This window comes from Manacus candei, unplaced genomic scaffold (assembly GCF_025592945.1).
Source record: "Manacus candei isolate 608988 ecotype Guabito, Panama unplaced genomic scaffold, ASM2559294v1 h1tg000037l, whole genome shotgun sequence".
Classification (NCBI taxonomy): Eukaryota; Metazoa; Chordata; class Aves; order Passeriformes; family Pipridae; genus Manacus; species Manacus candei.
The window spans coordinates 2,498,188-2,520,183 of record NW_026138085.1 but is presented as its reverse complement, the minus strand read 5'-3'; the positions used below and the strand labels follow the sequence as shown (position 1 = coordinate 2,520,183).

Below are 21,996 nucleotides of genomic sequence, written 5' to 3'. Positions count from 1 at the left end.
GACACCCTTTTCAATTTGGGGTCCAGGTAGTTCACACATTCCTTCTGAAGAGGTGAGCCCACACTCACCTTCCCGTGGCTATGTTTTTTTGCCTTCTGTTGATGGTCCTCTTTTGTCCAGCCTTCCTTGAAACCTGAACTGACAGGTCTTATCAGAATAAAAAAAAAAGTGATTAAACTGACACAGACCCACATTTGCATTTTGCTCCTGACCACCTAACCTACATTAGAAATGGTGTTAACAGCAGGGCATTTAATTCAACTAAAAATCCAGGGATCAGGCAGATGAGCCCTGGCATGTGAGTGTTCCTTGTGTGATGGGTGTCCTGAACATACATGTTCAGTCCCACATGGGATTAGGTGTTCCAGCACATACCTATTTTGGAGAGCTGGAAGACCTACTGGAGGTAGAATAGGACTCAAATAACTGATGCTCTCTTGTGCTCTCTGGGAGGTCTTTCATGTCACATTTTAATGCATCTTTGAAGATACAAATCAGTAGCTATAGAACCTGGAAGAGGATGGGAATTGTGCTGTATCAGGGTGTTTGTGGCTCTTTATAAGGTGAGCAGAGTCCTGCTTTGAGAGCTTATCCCTTCTGAACCCACCCCATTATTTAAAGGATGTGAAGATTGGACAGCTAAGGTGTTTACTAAGCACTCTTTTGACTAATAGCAAGTATTAAGAAAGACAGCCTATTATAAATAATGTGTCTGGGAGGTTGGCATTGAGGTAAAAAAAAAAAAAGGTTCCCAAACAGCTGTTAAATGACTCCTTTGAAAAACCTGGGAAAACCTTTCTTACTTAAAACATAGACTAGAAAAAGTAAAGTTGGAATTAAAACCCTTGGAGGTTTCCAGAACACATGGAGAGGAGGTGGGCTAATCTCAGAGCTGTAATTGCCTGGAGAGTTCTGTCTTGTGTTTCTGGTTGTGGGGAGTTACCTGGGGAAGAAGCAGGAGTGGGAAGAATGTGCCTCACATCTGTGCTGCTCTGCTGGGCTACAGGGAATGTCTGGGAGCACCAAGGGGGAAATTTTTTATTTCCAATTTTTTTCCTGAGAACTAAAGAAGCACCTGTTGTCAGTGGTGGTTTTTTGGTTTTGTTGGTGTTTTTTCTTTTGGGTGGTTTTTGGTTAAGTTTTTTTTGGGAGGGGAGGGAGGTATTTATTGGGTTTTTGGGGCAAAGCAAAGGCAGTTCAGGTCCAGGGATGGAACATTGCAATTCTTGAACAGCGCTGCTTTGAGAACCCAGTCAGTGACTGTTTGGACTGTGGTCTTGTGCCATGAGTCACTGATTTGGGTGTATGCCTTCAGCTATTACCAGTGGGTGGAATTAGTGAGAACTAGAAGGGAGAATTATATAAAAAAAAAAAGTGAGTATTTGCCATGCTGCCTTGATCTGTACTCTTCTCTCTACTTTTGAAGTCATAAAAATAATGGTACAATATTCTGTAGGCTCTGCTGCATGCCTGTGGGGTGGTAATTAGGGTTTGTATTCTTCTATTAGTCTGAGTTTAATATGCTAAAATAATTGAATTAGTCAAAATGGCAAATTGGGGAAGAAAAGAAAATCATCGGGGAAGCGCGGGACAAAGAGTGTAACGAAGCATTTATCTAGAGAGTGAAAAGAGCAGTGTATTTTAGCCTGACCTTTTTGAAAATACATTGCATTTCTGAGATCAGATCTCCAGGTGCTTTACAAGTGGAGAGTGCTGTCCCCATTTTACAGGTGAAGAGGCTGTGCCACATTTATCCTGTCTCACAGAACTGGGAGAAAATCAAAGCTTTTTGGTCTAGCTCAGTTTTTTCCTGTGGTAGTGCCCAGGTTGGGATACCAGGGGCTGAAGTGGATCCTGTACAAATCAGTTGTATCAGGTCCACGAGGTGAAATTTAAATGCAGCTGTGCAGAATATTTTCTAGAATTGCCAGTTAAAATTATCTCATGCAAATAGAAACAACTGCAAGCCAAAGCTCGCCTTTGGGCATGGAGGGAAGAGGCCAAGGAGGGCTGTGCTGTTCCTGGGTAAAACAGGGAGCTGTGGATCTCCTGGGCACTCAGAGAAGCTTCCACCACCAGAGAGATGAGGTGGTTTTGACCTCAGTGCAAATAATTGCTTTAGTTGCCTTCTGAGCATGGTCAGGGTTTGAACGCAGCCGTGTTCACAGCCTTGAACACAACTTGTTCAGAGTGAGATTTTTGGTGTGACTTCAAGTGTTATTATTACCACTCCTTGTGAATTTTGCTGGCACTTCCAGTGGTGCCAAAGGCACGAGCCTTTAAGAGCCTCCTCCCCCCTGGCTGTGAGGGCTGTAGGTCAAGCTGAAGGTGTGCTGGGAGGTCAGTGATGAACAGGGTGTGTCCCTGGGGTTTTTGTTGGCCACAGAACACGCAGGTCCTCACCAAAAACCCTCATGGCAGCAAAGGGTGAAGCAGGTGATAAATGTGGCCTTGTTAATGCTCAGGGATGGTGCCTTTGCTGAGCTGTTGTAAATCAAGCAGGAGAGGCCAGCTGTGCCCACAGATCCAGGGGATCTGGGAGCTTGGTTCAGTAAGTGGCTTTTGGCAGGGAGTGTATAAATGTAGCAAATCTCTTGTATTCTGTAATTCAGGGGCTGGGAGGCCTTCAATGACAGCTGGAGCTCACCCAGCCCTTGGCTATGGAGTGAGCTCAGCTCTCCTTCCCTCTCCAGAGCTGCCTCCACCAACTCGCCTTACTTAAGCCTGTACCTATTGCATAAGCCTCTGGGGATATTTACATAAAGCATAATTAAAGATCAGACATAACATCCCTCCTACAAGGAGTAGAGTGAATAGTCCAATGACACGCTCTCCAGAGCACTTCAGTACCTGGAGGTTTTGTCTGGGGTCTCCCTCCCCAAACTGAGATCTCATAATTTTTAAACTGGCTTTTAAATTCAGTGTAAACACATAATTGTTTCAAATTGGCAGTGTTTTCTGTTAAAGTCATTGCTGTGTTATTGAACCTTCTTAAAGTGGGTCTGCTTTGTAAATGGTGTGCACAGTTTGACTTCTGAGGTTAATGAAATGCTCACATTTTAATTTTCTGTATTATATTGGAAACAATGTAAATAGCAGCATTTTCTTTACCATAAGAAATAGAAATGCAAAAAGCAGATGCTAATTCAGGTAGATAATACTAAGCAGAAAAGCCTTTTCTCTGAAAAATGTAGGTTTTAGTTCAGCAGTTGATGTTTTTCTAGTTTTCAGTAGCTCATTGAAAGTTGAGGAGGTAAGACATGGAACAAGATGGAAAATTTTCTTGCAGGAATTATTCACTGATTAGAAAAAATCAAGAAGAGAACATGTTCAGGTTTCCAGAAGTATTGAGGTGACTCTTCAGGATGCAGAGGGTTGGTTAGTAGGTTATTAATTTATTCCCAGCCTGATTAGGCATCTAACTTCTGGAAAAGTCTTGGTAGGTATCTCAGTAACTTGGCAAGTCTGACCTGTGGTAGCCAGAAACAATCACTGTAGTGATGGTTAATAGTTACTGTTCAATAACACTTTCAAATGAACTGATTTCTGAGGTTTCTTGCAGAACTCAGGTCCTTCCTTCAGTGCAGCTTGACCCAGTTGAGTACATGACCTAAAATAAATGTCAGCAACTGTTCTCTAATGATAGGTGTAGAAAGTAAAGATGTGAAATACTACTGTATAATTACATAAATATGCAGTGCAACCCCTGGGTAAGGAGAGATTCGCCAAATTTAGCAGAACATCTATATTTAGGAACAAATTTGCACATGGGTTTCACCAGTCAACTAGTTACAGTCTGGTGGGGGTGGGAAGGGTTCATCTGAGCATTAGTGGTGAATCAGGAGTTCTTGTGTTCTGATTTAAATTGAGGCTAGCCAGTTAAATTGGGGCTTGATACTGGGATGCTCTCCTCTCTCCATTCCTTCCTTGGAGGATGCTGGAATACAGCTGGATGCTGCTGCTGGAGCACTGTCCTCTGCTCAGAGCCCAGCCCATCCCTGCAGCACTCCCTGGGCAGGAGGGGTGGTGTGGAGGGGAGGGCAGTACAATACCCAGGCACTCCTTTCCAACTGGGAGCAGCTCCAGCTCTGAACTGGTGTGTTTGTTTGGAGCTCACAGCTGGGGCTCAGACCCTGCAGGTGACGAGGCCTCAGGAGGTCATTTTGGGTTCTTGTGACATTTGTGATGACTCCTTTAAAACAGGAAGCTGTTCTGGAGGGATAAGTGATTCCTGTATCCCAAACAGAGGCAAATCTGATATACATGGAAAGAGGAGCCTTCCTTAGGTTTGTTTCACACTGAAAACTTCATGAAGGAAGAAAAATAACTAATACATCTCGTTGGAGGACTCTTTGCAGGACTCTGAGTTAGCTCTGAAGCTTCATTTCAGGAGGGAGCTTTCACTTGCCTTCTGTGGGTCCTTTCTTTCCCAACAGCAGCCCATGTACCATGCAAACACCATCCAGAGTCCTCTTATCTTCCTGATGGGAATGTCCATGTGTGGAATGGGATACACGCCACAGAGTGTCAGAAATCAGTGTTCAAGTACTTAGATAAAATGAGAAAGTTTTTGAACAAAGCCTGGCCTCAGAGGTTAACTCAAATAAAAACTTTCTCACTGATGCCTCGTGTGACCTTGGTCTAGGATAAAGTGAAGATTAGTTTAACTTTCAAATGATAAAAAATACTGTTTTTTGTGGCAACTTCGTTACCACAGTTATAAAACAGTGCTGCCTCTGAGTAAGAGGGGTACAGGTGAATTAATATTTGGATTAAGGGGATTATTTAATTAGGATGATATGCTATAGTTTATAATACATACAGATATTTATTATAACATAATACAGAGAGTTTCTGTGTGTTTTTCCCCAATAAGTAGCTCTCCCTTTTTGTTGTGAAGGTGCAGAGGTTTCATTTTACATATTTTTGAAGGAATGCTGAGCAAGTGAAATATATGGAAACACATCCTATCGTAGGATAATGTTTTCCTTTTACTCTTGCAAGTCATTACTTAAGAATATTTTCTTAGGTGACATGGATTATTTGAAAGTTTTATAAAATACTGGAAAATTTTCTCTGTTTTTGCAGCATTCTGCACCTTCTGCTCAAACACAGATAGAAAACACTTATTATGATAAATCATAAATGAAAGAATTGATCCTGTGCTGGATCCTGTTACTTCTTAAATGCTTTTCATGGGATGAAACCACTTACAAATTTTTGCCTTTTGCTTTTAAGAGAGAATTGTGCAGATTTTTTTTCAACATTATTTTCATCTTCAGCTTTTCCAAAGCATCCCAGAATCTGAAGGAAAATTGGCCTAGACTGAGAGGGGTTACTTATGGTTGAATTTTGATGTTGTGTTTGTCAGAATGCTGGTGGTAGGTGAGAAAAAACATGTCTAGCTGGTTCTTCTGACCTTTTGAAAGGTGCCCAACTGCATACCCATCCTACAGGAAAAAATATTCCCCAGTGGAAAAAAAAAAGGATGTTTTATTGACTGGTGGACAATGGGCCAACTGATCTCTCACATTTATTTATATGTTTTTAACATTTGATCTTTTACCATTGGGTTTTAGCTGGGTCCCTGAGTTATTCTCCTTTGCCTTCAGTAAAACACAGGGATTACTGATTAACCAAGATTTTCTTCCAGGGAAATCCCTAACCCAGCTGAACTTTTCCCTTTCCAGAATCATGAATAAAAACTGGTGGTGTCACATGGTGGGGAGGTTGTAAGTCAGTCGTGTTTCAGGCCAAGGGGAAAGGGGAGTTGGGCTTTTGGGGCTGAATGATCTGCTTCCAAACTGTGGTCCTTGACCTTGGTGACCCCTGAGCATCACCTGTCTGGAGCAAGTGCTCATCCAGGGTGTGACAGGGGAACCAGGGGAAGAGGGAGCCTCTGAAGTGGGTGCTTGGCATTTAGGATTTGTTAGGGTGAATTCAATAGCTTAGATAAATGTGATCCCTTGCAAATTGTTCTTCTGAAATAGTTAGGTTTTTAAGCCCTTACAGTGCTGCATCTTGAGCTTTTGGTGGCTCACAGTTCAGACAGAGCTCTCTGCTGTCATGGTTTTTCTTTGAAATGATGGCTCAGGGGTTGCATTGGGGTTTCTGCTGCTTTGGCAGAAGTGCAGCATGCACAGACCTGTTTATCCAGGCCTTGGAGAGAATAGCTGCCACCAGCCAGGGCTCTGAGAGGGGCAGAAAGCCCAGGATGGTTTTCAGTGTGCTGTAAGCCTCTACATAACTGAATTAATCACTTTAAATGTTGAGATTTCTCTGTCTGAAACGTATGGCTTGGCCTGGGAACAGATTATTGAATTACTCTTGCATTCATCAGATCCCCTTGTATGATTCTTTTCTTATTAAGCATTGTCCCTTTGGATTGACAAGAGAGGTCATTCCCAAGAAGGTGGCTTAGAATACTTGCCATCTTGGTTGGGTGTGAGCTTTTGAATCAGCAAACAAATGCATTTATTCATCTTCTGTTTTGAAGTTTCTTTCACTTTGTTTTAATGCTTGGGATTTAATACTTGAACAAGAACCCCATCCTGAAAGCCCTGGCTAAATCAATGCAACAATTCTGTTTTATATTCTAATAAATTAGAATATTTAGTTACACCAGCTGTTTCTTGGTTTGAGATGAAGATGAGGTTCTATTTCTGCAGGATTATTAAGACAGAAAAAAATGGGGCAGGAAGGAATCTTAAAGCACATGGGAAAGATATAGCATGGAAAACATGATTTAGAGTGGACTGAGATAGAATATGTGAAAATAAGGAGTTTGTAGTGCAAGTGATGCTTATTTTAGTCAAGCTTATGGGTCTCCATTCAGTGGTTTTCTTCAGGATGAAGTACTGTTGGGAATGCCAAGAACAGGCACTTGATTTGCTGGGATTCATGTGAATTTTGAATACGCTTCAGTTGTCAGTTCCAGTTCGGTAAATGACAGCTTCTTGCTGCACAGGATTGTTTTGTACATCAGGAAAACTTAGTCATAATTATTTTTGTTTATCAGACATCGAATATGTGATGGCTGAAGGCTGGTTTTAACAGTTGTTTGTGTTTTTCCAGCAGTTACTGAGATGAGTAAAGCTTTCTTTTCTGCTACACAGAGAAAGTTTGTAACACTGCCTCAGGTCCCAAGAGGGCTCAGCCTGTCTGTTCTGTGGCTTAATTTTTGTGAGGGTTAACTGAGGGTGCAGTCATGTTGCTTATTGTTGTGAAACAGTGTTTTAACACAAATAAACTGCAGTGTTCTTGTTTGTGGGAGAACCATGGGTCAGACAGCTCTGACCAGATGTGATAAGGTGTAGTTTGTAGTGTTCAGAACTACTTAAATGGGCATAAAGATATCAGGTGGCAATTGGTTGCTTAAGAGAGGAATCAGGTAAGGGGTTAAATTGACAGGGACCATTTTGGCAGGTGCTTACCCAGGAGTGTCAGCTCAGGGTTCAGTATCAGTGCAAGAAAATTGAAAACCCAGGATCATCAATCTCTGGAAAGGGAGAGGAGCCCCATAAAACATCAATTCCAGTGTATTGTTTTATCTGCACCTTTCAAATACCAGCTGTAATTTTGAGCACTGACTGGTGGCTTGGGGTGCCAGAGGGGAGCAACCATGAAGATGTGAACCCTTTCTCACTGCCTTTCTCACTGCCTTCCCATCATTTTAGTCAGCTTGTGTGTGATGGCACATCAAGAACACTGGGTTTTACATGGAGATGCTGGACATTGTGAGGGCCTTGCCTTGCCTGCAGTGGCAAAACGTGAAGTTGTGTCCACCTGTATTTACTCTGTATCTATAGCAGCATCTGCAACATGAACCTGTGTTCTGAAATGAACTCAACCCCAGCCCAGATCCCATAGCTGCTTGTTTCATTAGCTGGTAATTGCTTAATATCTATGAGAATAAGGGCTGTCCTTTAGATAATCCTGCCTCGAGTTAGTCAGCTTCCTATTGCAGTTGGAGCTAAACAGATTTGCACCCCTTCTCTCCCCACCCTCCCAGTAAGGTCCTGCCTTCCAGAGCTGCTGCTGTGGGTGCTGAGCACTGACAGCTCTGCTTGAAGGTGGGGGATGCTCAGGTTTGAGGACTCACAGGGAGCTGAGCTGATCCAATGCCTGGCTGTTCCCAGAAGAGACATCTTCCAGCTTGTCAGACCCCTTTAAAATGACCCCCCATGAAATTTAGTAAAGGGGTAGAAAATTATTTGTTGCCTCCTGAGTTTTCTCCCTTTTTGACGTGTTCAGTCAACCTGTGAAAGTGTTGGATGGCTGAGTAACTTGTCACAAGGTGAGCAATGCCTGGAAAATGCTGCTTCAGGTGCTTTATCCTCTCTCCATTGAGGTGGTGATGTCCCTGAGCACCCTGTACCCCCCTGGGCTGGCAGGATACTGTGTAATCACAAAGTCCACAGAACTGGAGACAGTGCTCTCTTGGTGATTCACAGGTCGTGGTACCTTCTGTCTTCTTGGGCTGGAGCTTTGCTTTTTAAGGGAAGAAACTGTCCTCAGAAATTACAGTTCAAGCCTAGCAGAGTGGGTATGGGTTTGCATCATTAATTATGTCTGAATTGTTGTTCCCAATGGTTCCATGTTGTTTCTGTGTACTGACTCTGGAGGACCTCCCTGAAGTGTTTGTTTCATTTCTCTGGCTTTGAAGTGCCGGGAAAGGACACTGTCCTGAGGCCCCACGGAAAGGTTTGTGGAAATACCCACATTTCTGTGTGGTTTTTCCTCTTCCTTTATTACATCTCTTGCAACTGAAATGGTAGTGTAGGAAGGCAGCTTAAGTAGGTGCAAAAATGTTGGGGCTGGCAGAGGAAGAGTGTTGAAAAATGCATCTTAAGTTAAACCAAAGCCAGGCCTTTAGCTGGTGTTAAATCCACACCAGGGTGTCGTGGGGCATTTATTTGTCACAGGGAGCTCCTGAGAGTGCCATGTCAGTGACAAAGTCCTGCATTTTACTTTTTCCTTGGAATAATTGTTTTTAATGGTTTTGAAGCTGACGTTCTTGATATGTGCAATTTAAAGAGGTTTGATGTCGAATTTGAAATACAAACTCATTTTCAGTCTCGACTTAGTGCTGTGTCTTATTAGTATTCCCCAAAACTTGCAAGTATTAATCCAGTATTGGCATTCAGTTTAATAAAAGACATGACAACATAAACTGTCAGACAAAGGCACAATAACTTTCTAGTGTCATCCTAATACAGCATTGCACAGCTTGTTAATTAATGGAGGGAAAACAGTTTAAATATAGATGATCAACTTCATAGGCATGAACTTTCAGCCTGAACTACAGGCCTATATTAACTTTAGAGAAGCCAGGGTCCCTCTACATGTATTCAGATATATTTAGACAAATGTCCAAATGGAATTGATAAATAATTAGGAAAGGTTTTCCTAACACAAAAGAGAAAATCATGTTTATCTGTATAAAAATAGGAGTTTAGGAGTCCCAGTCAAGGGTTTGGGTCCTCATTGTAGATGCTCCACAACCACAGATCGAGGAGTATTGTTACCCCAGGAAGGTGTTCATAGCTCAAGGTGTTCCTGGAAAATGCAAGTTCGAGGAAATGATTTAATAGCAGCTTTGTCTTCCCTATCAAAACTTTTTCTAAAGAAAGGCTTCCCAGAAGCACTGGTTTGGCACAAATGGAAGGAGAAGGCAGATAGAACGAGCTGTCTCTGCTGCTGCCCTTGGCTGCAGGAGGAGGGGATGGTGCTGTGCAACTACCCAGGAAGCTTCTCCATCCTCTGTAGCCTGTCAGGAGCAGGCTATTTGTGAGCAGGTCCAGGCTATTCTGGGAAGAGTGCTCTGCAGTAGTGCAACCTAGGGAAGATCAGTTTAGATTTAATATTAGAAATGTGCTGTAAGGTGCGTGTCATTGTCCATCTCGCACGAATTGCCAGCGTGCTGCTGATGCACAGCCCCTTCACCTCCCCCTGAGCCCTGGGAAGCTCAGTCCTGCTGGTAGCACACAAACACTGATGTGGCTGAGCCCAAATAGCTGCCGTGGGGCTGCTCTGGAGGTGTAACTGGATCTGCAGAGCTGGGAGCTGCTGCAGCCCTTGGCAGGACTTCAGGGGAGGTCCCTCAGTGCGGTGGGTGAGCCTGGACACGTGTGGGACACACCATGTGGGGAAGCCCTCGAGTCCCCTGCAGGTGTGGCTTTCCTGGGTGTTCATTGGGAATTACTCCTAGTTGCAGTTATTTTGGCAGTCAGAATAATGTCTGGAATCCATGTGTTCCTAATGAGCCTTACCAAGTAAGATGCTTATTAACTGCCCAAAGCAGCTCTCAAAATAATCCAAAAATAGCCCAGTGACTGGTTACTCTATCACTGTGCTGCAGATCTGATTAGAATAGAGCACTGTGCCTAAATTTTCCCACATGAGCAGTGTATTATGTCTTCTAGGAATGCTAACATGAAATCTGTTTGGGTTCTTTGTTTTGATTTTTAAACGAAGTTTATTTTTTGTTTAAATGGCAAAATTTGTTTGATATATTTGGGGTAATTTGATTTTTTTTTTTAATTATTATTATGTGATCATTTTAGGTCACTTCCATTCACAAGAGACATCTGATCAATTAGACCATTTCTTACTCTGCTATCAGTGATAAGATACCCAACTGTTTGTCCTCTCTAACCTTGTCTTAGTGTGTGAGAAACTGCATTGATTTACAGAAATGTCAGACGTTCTGACTTGAAGAATACACTGAAACTTCTTCTGGGAGACTGGCAGTGGTACAGCTATTTTAACATTTTGCATATGGATTTTCGGTATTTTCACACTCAAGTTGTGTTTGTATTGTGGGTATGTTATTAAAGCTCTTCCTAAAAATCAAAACAAAACCTAAAAATTGATGCTCAACATGTGCAGAAATAATGAAAGCAGCTGCCTTTTCTTGCTGTGATATAAAACTACAGTGAAAATACTGTATATGAAGCAAGACTTGTGTGTGAGGCTTTAAAATGTGCAAGATCTCTGGGAGTACAGTTGCTGATCTAGAGAGCAGGAAGATTGAAAAGGGTGGTGAAAAGAGCAGACTGCACCAGTACTACCCAGCTTGTGCCCTTAGTGAAAGCTGTATTTGTAATTCACTTTAAAAGGTAGTGTTTGCATAATCAGTGTTAAAAACACAGACTTTTTTAGAGGTTCCTGCGAGCAAAATGTACTCCCTGTTGGGGGGAGGGAGGTTCCTTGCAAGTTGACAGAGTGTTTGTGAATTAGCACTGATTTAAGTTCAAGAGGTGTATTGTTACCGGTAATGTCCTGTAAACATGAAGGAGTGAGCTTGGCGGTGGCAGCAGTCGGGCAGAAAATGGTCCATATCTTTCCCAAAGTGTCAAAACCGTGAAGTTTTACAACTTGCAGTGGGGCAGCTTCTGACAGGTCCCAGCAAGGCTGCCGAGCTCCCCTTTTCCTGAGGGTTGTCTGGCTGTTCCTGAGGCTGAACGCCAGGGATTGCCAGGAGCCACTGAGTGTTTCTGCAGTGTTTGTTATTCTCCAGTGCAGTGCTAGGTACCATTTTTACCCCTTTTGGTATGTCCTCAAAAGGAAAGGCTGCTGTTAAATTAAGTGGTCTAATTGTCAAAGAAAAAAAGTCCATTGGCATGTAATAAAATTTCGTGTGTCTGGTTCTCAGCTCTGTATATGAATGGGCACATATGAACACAGTGGGATTTTCTGCCCTTCACCAGATCACACAAACATGCTGCAATAGGAATAATAATTCCAGGAATAATACTGTGTGGTCTTGTGGGAGAAAATGGAAAACCCTGAAGTACTCCTGTAGGTAAGGGTGAATTTTCCCAGAAGTCAGTTTTCCATTAGAGCTCGTGCCAGCAGGGACAAGCTGTCTAAGGATTAACCTGGAAATTGGGTTCTTCTGAGGGGCATCTCACTGTAGGGATGCATTTTGCTGTGACTTGTAAATAGTTCTTCTTTGTTTGTAGTAAAAATGTTTATCACTGGTTTAATTTTTTTGCCTGTTTAATGTTCAGCTCTTTCTTGCAGTGACAGTTCTCTTATTTTAGGACTGTTGCCTGGACTAACCTAGAAATCTTGCTTCTCTAAGCCCTAAATCAGAGCCTTGCAGCCTTAGCTTTAGCCAGGATCACACATATCCACTGAGACGTGGCCCTCATGGTCTGTGTTCCTGAAAGTCATACTTCCTCCCTGATTCCCATTATATTCCTATGTTAGCATTTCACTGGCACACAGGGTTGGCTTGGACACCGGGGGATGGTGTTACAACCATTTACATATCAAAAAAGGGAAGAAATGAACCCAAGTGGCTCTTGAATAGCAGAGCTCTGTGCAGCTCCCAGATCCTGTTAACATTGTTCACACCACGTTAAAGAATTTGCAGATGGCCTGATTTGATTTTTGTTGGAAGTATTAACTGTCCCTTTCTTGAAGTGTTGTGGGATAGTGCTGAATATGAGGTTAGTTTTCTGCTGGAGTGAGAAAGATAGAGGGAAATGTTTGGGGAAAATGGAGAAAGGAAGATGAGACTGGGGCATGAAGTGGGAGGGGGCAGCAGTGTCTTATTCCTACAGCACTGATAGCATTGAACAGATAACATTTAATTATGAAATAGTGGTTTTATCTTAAAATATTTCTGAAAATAGGGGACGTTATGCCTGAACTTGGGAGAGATTCTGAAATGTTGCTGTGCTCTCATTAGAGTGTGAGTCAGGTATCCTTGTTTACTCTGGCAGGCTGTCATAAAACTGCAGCGTGTTGTGTTGAGTAACTCCATGGGTTGTGTTTGGAGATCACGTGGGGCACTGGTGGGACAGCATTAATGCTGCTTGGTTGGAATACCTGCCTGCTTAATCGTCCTGCAGATCTGTTCTTGTCCAGAAAGCATTAAAGACTGGGGCAGTACCCAGTGCCAGCGTGGAGACACATGTTTGGGTGTTGAATTTTGGTCAGCTATTATGGTCCTGCTCAAAACAAACAAAATCTTTGTGCTACGTTCGTTGGAATTACTTTTAAAAGAGAAGTGAAAGGCATCTTGGGAAAACATTCCATCTTTCCCTGGCATTCGGGTCCAGCTGTACCAAAGTTATTACTGGTGGTGGCTTTTTTAATAACACAGTAGATGGTGACAGAGATGTTACAGCCACTCTTGTGGCAGCCTGTTTTGGTGGTTAACTGTCCAAACATCCATAACACTTATTCAGTATTTAATCTGAGTTGACCTTGCTGCAGTTTAAGATCTCGTTAATTGTAATTTTTACAATAAATTGGGGGTTTGGTAGCTTTTTCTTTCATAATTTCAACTTGTAATTTCGATGAGTTGACCAGATGATTTTTCCAGTTGTGTTCTATACTCAATGCAATTAAAACGTGATTACGATGCTCTATTTAGATTACTTTTGTGGGATTTTTTTTTTTTTTTTAAATTTTGCATTCACTTTAAAGCTTCAAAAATGGTTAAATTGGTTTTTTTTCCTAACTTGGCCAACAGGTCGAATCATTTATTTTGGACCAAGAAGATCTTGATAACCCAGTACTTAAAACCACGTCGGAGTTGTTCTTATCGAGTGCTGCAGAAGGTGCAGACTTGAGAACTGTGGATCCAGAAACACAAGCAAGACTAGAAGCCTTACTGGAGGCAGCAGGTACTTTCTTTGTATAGTTTGTTTGTTTTTTTTGTCTGAATTTTACTTGTACATAGATCTGTCAACCTGTAAATTTTGACATCGGTAAAATGTTCCCAAGTCTGGGAATTTATTGTGAGGATGGGGAACAGAGCGTGGAAAACAACTTGGGGTTCTTACAGGTGTTGCAGGTTGCTTGGTCCACTCTTTCTGTACATACAAAGTTAGAAAACTTAATTTGGATTAAATGGTATTTCACTGACTTGATTACATTTGTTACCAGGGGGAGAATTAACGGGGAGAGAATGGAAGGAAGACTTGCTAAAAATGACTTTTTTTTTTTTCTTTTCAATGTATAATTATTAATTTGTTACTCCAGAAATTTACAGGTGAAATACTTGTTTCTCTCTTTTGGCTTTCACAAGAACCTTTTTCCATTCTGTAGTTCTGAGATGTCACTGTTGGAAAATACATATTTAACATTCCTGTTTTGGAACCAGACCTGATGAACAACACAGTGCCACTACATTCGTTACTTCTGTAGGGATAACTTGACTAATTTAAATCTTCCTGGGGTTTGTGACCGGGATGTTTGCAGTGGATTTGAAAATTATTTGTCAGTTTCAGAATTCCAAGGATAAAAAGATGGAAACAAATCCCATTTGATCATCCTGGGTGTGTGTTGGAATTGGAGTTTTCAGGCTTTACCTTTGAACACTCTTTAAGAGCTGGATAAAACAGCATTTATTTGCAGGTGTTTAGATGTAGAACTATGTGCAGTCTTAAAAGAGAACTTTGTTCTGAGGAAGCAAAGGAAGCAGGGATTTGGGATTTGGGCTTTTTTTGCATTTTGAATTTGAAAAAAACCCAAATTAGAACACAGCATAGCTTTTGTCAGCAGAAAGTTGCAGCAGCCCATCTGCTGTAACTCTTGGGGGCCAAACTTTGCTTTGCAGGGAAAACACACTATTCCTGGGATATTCTGGGCACTAAAGGAATTTGACTAAACTGATCCCTTTTTAAGCACTTTTTAAAAGTGCTTTTGATTTATTTTTTAAGAAATAAATTTAATTTTAAGTGCTCAATTATAACATGAAAACGAGTTTCAGTCTCTCTCGTGTATCTGGTGGCTGGTGTGTCCCAAAGCCTGTTTCTGGATTTATAAATGGTCAGGGTGTGTGCTTAGTGCTGGGGCTGCAGTGGTCACAATGGTATTTATCCCATCCAGGTGGGACCTCTGCTGCTTGTGACACTTGAGAGAATGCTGTCTCTGGATTTCTAAGCAGCAGTTGACCACTTGTCCCCAGGATTAGATGATTTGTTTTTAATCTGAGGTTTCCATGCTTTGATTCCCCAAGTGCCTCGGTGAAGGGATGTAGAACGTGGGCAGAACAGAAGGGCTCTGGAAAGAAGAGCAAATCTCAGAGTGCCTCTGTTTGAGTACTCCCATCTCCCTCTCTGAAGAGACTGGGCAAAATGAATGCCACTTGATGGATGTGTGAGATCAAAGGAGTGAAAATACTCTTGGGAAAGTTCTCTAGTTAAGCTGTACTTGTCTTTCCCACTGAAGATTTGAACACTGAAAATACCAGGCTAACCTAAAGGAGGTGGGAGTTTATTAATAAAAGGCATAATTTGACAGTGATTGAAAGAAAAGTTAAGTGTTTCTGGGAGACATTTTAACATCTTCACTAGATCTATCTTCCTGGTTTGGCTGAAAATACCCTTTCTAACCTTAAGTGAGCTTCCAGGCTTCCATCATGGCAACAAACAAAGCAGCCTCGTGTTGGGCCTTTCTGTTCTTTTGCACTTTGGCAAAAGCAAATGATTTCTGCTGTTGTTTTAGTCACAGTTCAGTCCCCAGCATTAAGGATGGCTTGGAAAAGTAGGTGGCAGGACTGTGGCTCAAACAAGTAGCTTAGTTATGGCCTTGTGTGCAGTTCCCAGGGTAGTTTGGCCTGGTTGGGATGATCCCCTCTCCCGTGAGAGGCTTTGATTCCACCTCCCAACCTCGAGGAAGGTCGATCTCACATTCAGTGGCTTGGCTTTCTTGGGGTTTCTCACACGCAGGGTTTGTGGCTGTGTCATTAGGATCTTAATGAGTATGACTTGCAAAACGAGTTTTGCTTATTCTTCCTGAATCCTTTAATGCTCAGATCTCACAAGGACATGTTGTTTATTAGTTCTGGAAGGTAAGTTCTAGCAGTTGCAGCCAGATGGGATGTTCTTCTTCAGAGCACTTGTGCAGAAGTGGTTTTCAGCCACTGTGCTCTGTAAGATTTGTAGGATTTGGGTTTTGTTTGTAAATACCTGCTTTGATTTGAGAGCCACTGCATATTCAAATGTAGAGGCCAGAGCTTATTTGAACTGCTTGAAAATGTTTCTGTACATTGTATTTACCCACCATAGCAATGCTGGATATTTCTTCACAGTTCAACTTGTTAATTCTGTTTCAAGGAGGGGTTAAATTCCTTTGTGGTTTTGGATGCTGAGGGTGACAGCCTTAAGTTGAATTTCTACCAAGAGGGTTGTGCCTGCCCCCTTTGGCATAACAGTGATTACACACACGTGTACATCTCCATGTACACAAAACCAGGATTAGATTCCTTGTGTTTGCCAGGTCCCCTGAAAACCAGCCTGATTAGCTTCAGTTTGGACAACCATCCTTCATTCTGTGAAAGAGCGGGCCCTTTGTTAATGAACAACTACCTTTAAACAACTGTCAGTGTTTGTATTATTTCACAAGAAAATAAGTTCTACAGTCTGGAGACCAAGAGACTTCACTGTTCTATGACCATCAGTTGTATTCATGTTCAGAAATTGAAGATAAATTAAAACAATGGAATCCTATTGTTTGGGAAGGTTTATCCTAAACAAACCAAGTCTCTTGTATGACTTCTTTCAGTTTGACTCCTAGTAGAGCAAAGAAAGGATTTATAGGTAAAATAACCTATGGAATGAGAACCATCCTGTTTCCATTTTTCAGGCTGTAATTAAACAGATTATTAGTGCTCTGACAATGGAGTCCTGTTCTGCACTAGGAACATTTAGCTCCACTGTTAATGAGGGTACTGTTGATTCCTTAAAATAATAATCTAGCTCTGAAGAATCATGGCTCTTTTGTGGATCTTCAGTAAGGGTGTCTAGTAAATGTATTTTTTCAGTGGAGTGTTCAGAGCTCTTGTTCCTCTTGGCAAAGTTCTTCCATGAGTCCCTCAACACGTGTTTGTAAAAGGGCAAAGTGTGGAAATTCCGACGGGTCAGAGCCGTTTCATTTTCTGTTCCCAACTTTTACAGGCACCAGGAAGGGGAAATGACTTGCTTGTGTTGTGCAGCCCTCTTTCTGCAGCTAAAGGGGATGGGGAAAGGTGTTGGTTCAAGCACGTGGCCAAATAAAAATCCTGGAGCTTTTGAGGGTGATCCTTCTCAATCTGAGCGTTGAAACACTTTGACAATGAAGCATCAGAAAATAGGTGGAGAAGAAAAGTGGTAAAGAAACTTATTCTGCCTTTAGAACACTGGTGTTCCTCTTGAGTATCCACACAGAGGGGAGTTCTGTAAGCAGCAATTCTTCAGGACTCCTACTATTGTTTATAAATTGTTCATAAAATAATAATATTGTGAGGAAAATGAGGGTATTTTGGAGAGGGAGGATGTTCAGTCGAAGGTTTGTTTAATGAAAGAGATGTGAGTAGTCTGTCCTTATGTTCAAAGAGGGCTGTGTACAGTTATGTACATCGTTCCTTTCTCTTGAAATACACTATTAAAGGTGGCTGGAGACCCTCACATAGATGGTTTGGTGGATTTGAGGCTTGGAGGGATTAAATGTAGTATAAATGGTGAAAGAGAAACTTAGCTTTAGCAACATCTGTCTGTTAGTATTTGCTGAATCTTGATAGCTGAAGGCCTGATACTGCTGTTTGGAAAGCTGGTAGGATGGTGGGGTTGTGTATTGAAGAAGTGGAAGTGGTCACCTACTTAGTGGAAATACAGAATACAGATCAAAATATGGATGGGCCCAGGTGAAATCTGCCTGGTTTAGGATAAGCTGAAAGGTTAGTGTAAGATCCAGCAACTGTAAAATTGAGTGCTTTCCCCTGTGTGTATCTCTATTTGCTCACTTGCCAACATATTGACCAAACCTGCTTTTTTGGTGTGTGTGATGTCATCAAACCTATTCATTATTCACTAACAGCAAGAGGTTTTTTTTTTTTTGGTTAAAATAGAGTAAATTATATTTGTTTCCCTCACCATTAGAGGGCTTCAATGTGACAAGGTAGACCTGTGATCCAGCACTACCAGCTGTGGTCTGAAAGAACAGTGCCAAAGCTTGCTTTGATCCTGCATCCAAGAGAACCCTTGGAAGGTGTCAAAGACTGGGCTGGGAAAATTCTTTGATCATGTTATTTATGATCATTAGGATTCACGTGTGGACCTGGTGTTTTCTTTTCTTAGGGCCAATGAGTAACTAAGCTGTGATTTAAATGGAGGTGGGCATTAGGAACTTAAATGTCTGAGGGGTTGAAACTGTGGAGGTGGAGAAAATAGAAATTCCCCTTTGTCAATTTAATGGCTGCACCACTGCACTCATGAAATGTAACAAAGGCATTTCTAGATCTCTGTTGGTGTTATGGAATAAAAAAAAAAGAAAAGTAGGGTCTTCACTGGGGGGAATCTGAGAGAGGATTGCTGGAATTTGAGCAAAGATGTAACTTTGTTGTAAAAATGTAGCAGGAACAGGTTTGAAGTTTGTTTAGCTGCCTTCAACATGGCAGAAGTCTCACTCTAGTGCAGTTATTGTGAATGACTTACAAACCAAGACAGGCTTTTCACCATCCCCTGGTCTGATCTGAAATTCTTGGTGTTCTATGGATGCAGTAGATGGATCCAATAAGAGAAACAGTTTTCACTAGGAAAGCTGGAACAGGCTTCATTTTGGGCATTGCTGCAGTGCCACTGAAATCACCCCTGTCTTGTTAACTGGGAGACTTCTGCCCTTTGAGATACTGGCACAGCACAATGACTTGCTCATTCTCTTTCTTCACTATCCAAAGATTCAGAGTGGGAAGGAATATATGGTATGTGAAACGTACAGAGGTGTTGTGCTTTTGAGTAAGTTGGACAAACTGTCTGAATTTTGTGCATGTGATTAAATTATTAATATTCTCCGAGGTTTTGCATGATTTAAATGTTTTTTTCTAGTCTAGTAAGCTTTTAGATTAGAAGTCTGGTCTAATCCTGCTCTTGGTCAATTTAACTTCCATGCTTTGACAGTGTGTTACATGTACCAGCTTCATATTTTCTAGCTGTTTTTCAGTTGGATTTTGCTGTGAAGAACAATCTCATTGTCATAACACTTAAGATAATACTTTTAGGTATCAGTCAGCTAAGTTACCTTACCACCTCTGAAAGTTATGCTCTTGGAATTCTTTGGCAAAGATGATACTTTGCCAAAGTATCATTCCTCATGCCTTCAAGGGGCATGAGGAATGGGAAGAGACAAGACAGAAAGTTACAAGTTTTATTTTGTGAAATATTAAAATTGACCAGGGTACTGCTCAGTCTCTCAAGTTTCCTGCATGTTTGTGTATATCTATATATGTATCTCAGATGTAATCATTAATTATCTAGTTCTTACTGACCATGCCATAAACAACTTGTGCAATTCTCCTTTTAGTAAGATTTTTTTAAAGTCCAGGATATATTTTTTATTAACTCCACTTCTCCTTTCTATTTCACTTTTGCCATATTTTATTTTTCATGCAAGTTGGGTTCTTCTGTAAGAGAAACCTCCCTTTGCTCTCCTGTTCCAATAGGGGAATATTTCTGGTTATAAAAACCTTTTCCCATTCAGTATTGGTTTCAGGACTTGTCGTTAGATCAGAGTTTGGAGCAACCTCAGCCAAAAGGAACGTGGGGAGTGTTTGGGAAGGAGAAAAGCAGCAGTGCTTTATTGCCAGTCCTGTGTAATGCCTGAACTGAGATGGGATGTCCCCAGGACTGAGTTGTTCTCGTTGGTCCATGTCCATGCTGCTCTGGTGTGGTGCTGTCCCTGGGATACTGGGAGAGAGTGGAGCAGAGATGGGAACCCTGGGAAGTGAAGCAGTTGCTGCTCTGGCAAGTTTGAGTTCAGCAGAATGTGTAACACTTCTCCTGAAATGTGTCAGGAGAGAGAGGAAGGAGTGAGGAGGTCGACAAGCCTCAGTCTCTTGCTTGTATCTCCTGCAAGAAGAGTCTCTTAAAAGTTTATTTTAAACCCTCAGTTACACAGACTTGGAGTCTGTTTGCATTTCTGGTTGTTTTCTACATTTGTCAGTCACACAGTTTCCTTAGCACATGATGATAAAATGTTCAAAGCAGAGTTGGAGTATTAGGTGAGTGTTCAGGGGGTGCAGGTGATGGGATCAGAATCAGTTGATCATTTCCATTTTGAGGGTTTTTTTGGGTGTTCTGTAGCTTAATGTTGAAGCCTGGTGGCAGTAACCAGTGCCAGCCACTTAGCCCTGTACTGGACAGACTGGTAAGTCAGGTTGGTAAGGCTGGCTGTGGAGCCACCCCTCCTGGAGCTGAGGGAATTGTGCTGTGAGGAATAACGTCACTGCAGTGGAGCAGGGCTGGGTGCTGCCTGAACAGCCTGGTTTGTGTGCTGTGACACTGGCTGGGGACACCTGGCAGGTGTGGCAGCTCTTGGTGGTGGATCTGTGACACTTTGTTCTTCTATCAATTTTATAATAATATTAAATATTTGGGGTTTTTTAAAGCGTCAGATGCAACAGATTTACTGAGTCACCAATACTTTGTAGTAACAGATGAATCTGTCGCTTTTTTTCAATTGTTAACTCACCTTTGACAGAATATGACTATTTTATATTTAGGAAGTAATGGTAATAAGTTTCTAAGAAAACAAATGGTAATACAGCATATGCCTGGTGTAAATGATCAATATCTGCTTATTTCTAGGAAGTCAAAGTAGTTTTCACCAGGTTATTGAAAAACAAAATAGGTCAAATATACTGTCACTTACCTTTGATTCTGCTTAGGGAATCAAGTGGGTTTTTTTTGCAATGGGGCACGAGCATCTTCATTACCTGCTATAAACTATTTTCTGCTGTTTTAAAGACCTGATTTTGAAAGCTAATAACTTAAATCTCTAGATTTAAAACAAACTGTAGTACATAAAACATCTTGCAAAAAAATGCAGGTTAAATTCTTTGTGAGTACGAATTATTTAAATACCTGAAGAATCAGTACATACTAGGAAATGTTAAAAAAAATAATTACTGCATTGCACAAAGTTATCCTGGTTGTATCCATCAGGAAGGCACTGGCTGTGGGAGCAAAAGGCACAGTGCAGTTCTGCAAGGACTGTGTAACAAAGCATTACCTCCAAACCAGCAATTGCTAACTTGTCATTTAGCCATCACCTTTCCCTTGAATTCTGTAGAGCTCCTTAAAACTCCTTCCAATATCTGGCTGAAAGAAATCTCAGTAGATGTAGTTTTATCTCCTCCTCTTCCTTCTCCCCAGGCAAATTCATTCCTGATGGGTGGCTTTAGGAACTGGTTGGACAGACTTCCCTCCAGTGCTGGAAGCTCCACAGCATGTGAAGGGGGCACTGAGTTGCTTTCTTTGGAAAGCTTCTCAAGAAAAGGAAGAAAGCTGGAGCAAAGCAACTGGTGTTTTTTAATGGCTCTGGCTGCTTGTTCAATGCATCATATCCAGGTTCAGTGTTCCCTTTTCCAGCCTTCCTTAGAGCCAACTTGCAGACTTGGGCTTATCACCCTCAGTTTTTTGGGTTTTGTTGTTGTTTTTTTTCTAAATAATGTCTTTCTCTGCCGTTAACTTATGTTATTTAGACTTTCATCTGCTCTTGTTCTCCTCTGGAATCTCTGTTTGTGATCTCACTTCTTCATAACTTGTTGCCCCAAACTAGTCACGTTACTCAAGTTGAGCTCCACTGATGCGTGGAGGGTGGGAGTGTTATTTCATCTGTCCTGCAAGCTGTGCTTTTGTTTATACATCTCAGTTTGTTGTCTGCCTTTTGCCTTTGGTTTGCAAGTTGAATTTGACTTTAAGTCTACCAACACTTATCTGAAGAATTGTTACAAGTTACTTCATGTATGTGCTTTTGATTATTCCTGTGTGACACAGGAATATTATTCCTGTGTCCCTCTGTGTGTGTGTGTGTGTGTGTGTGTGTGTGTGTATATATATATATATATTTGGTGACAGTCCTGTTTGGATATGTCCTTTAAAAAAAAAACCCTTGACTGTGAATCATTAAAAAGGCTAAAATTCTGTCTCTGCTTTCAAGGAATGACGTGGCTTTTGAGTAGCAGAAGAAGACCACAGCAAGCAGGAATGTTCTAACCAA

General features: G+C 41.6%; 1 protein-coding gene across 15 annotated transcripts in view; it reads left to right on the top strand.

The window, feature by feature from the left end:
• ANKHD1 (ankyrin repeat and KH domain containing 1) overlaps positions 1-21,996 on the top strand; it is a 99,484-nt gene that overhangs the window by 1,229 nt on the left and 76,259 nt on the right. For all 15 annotated transcript variants that reach the window (XM_051793677.1, XM_051793675.1, XM_051793674.1 and 12 more), the window contains exon 2: positions 13,490-13,643. In XM_051793677.1, the coding sequence (XP_051649637.1) occupies positions 13,490-13,643 (154 nt within the window). The remainder of the gene's footprint in view (positions 1-13,489; positions 13,644-21,996) is intronic.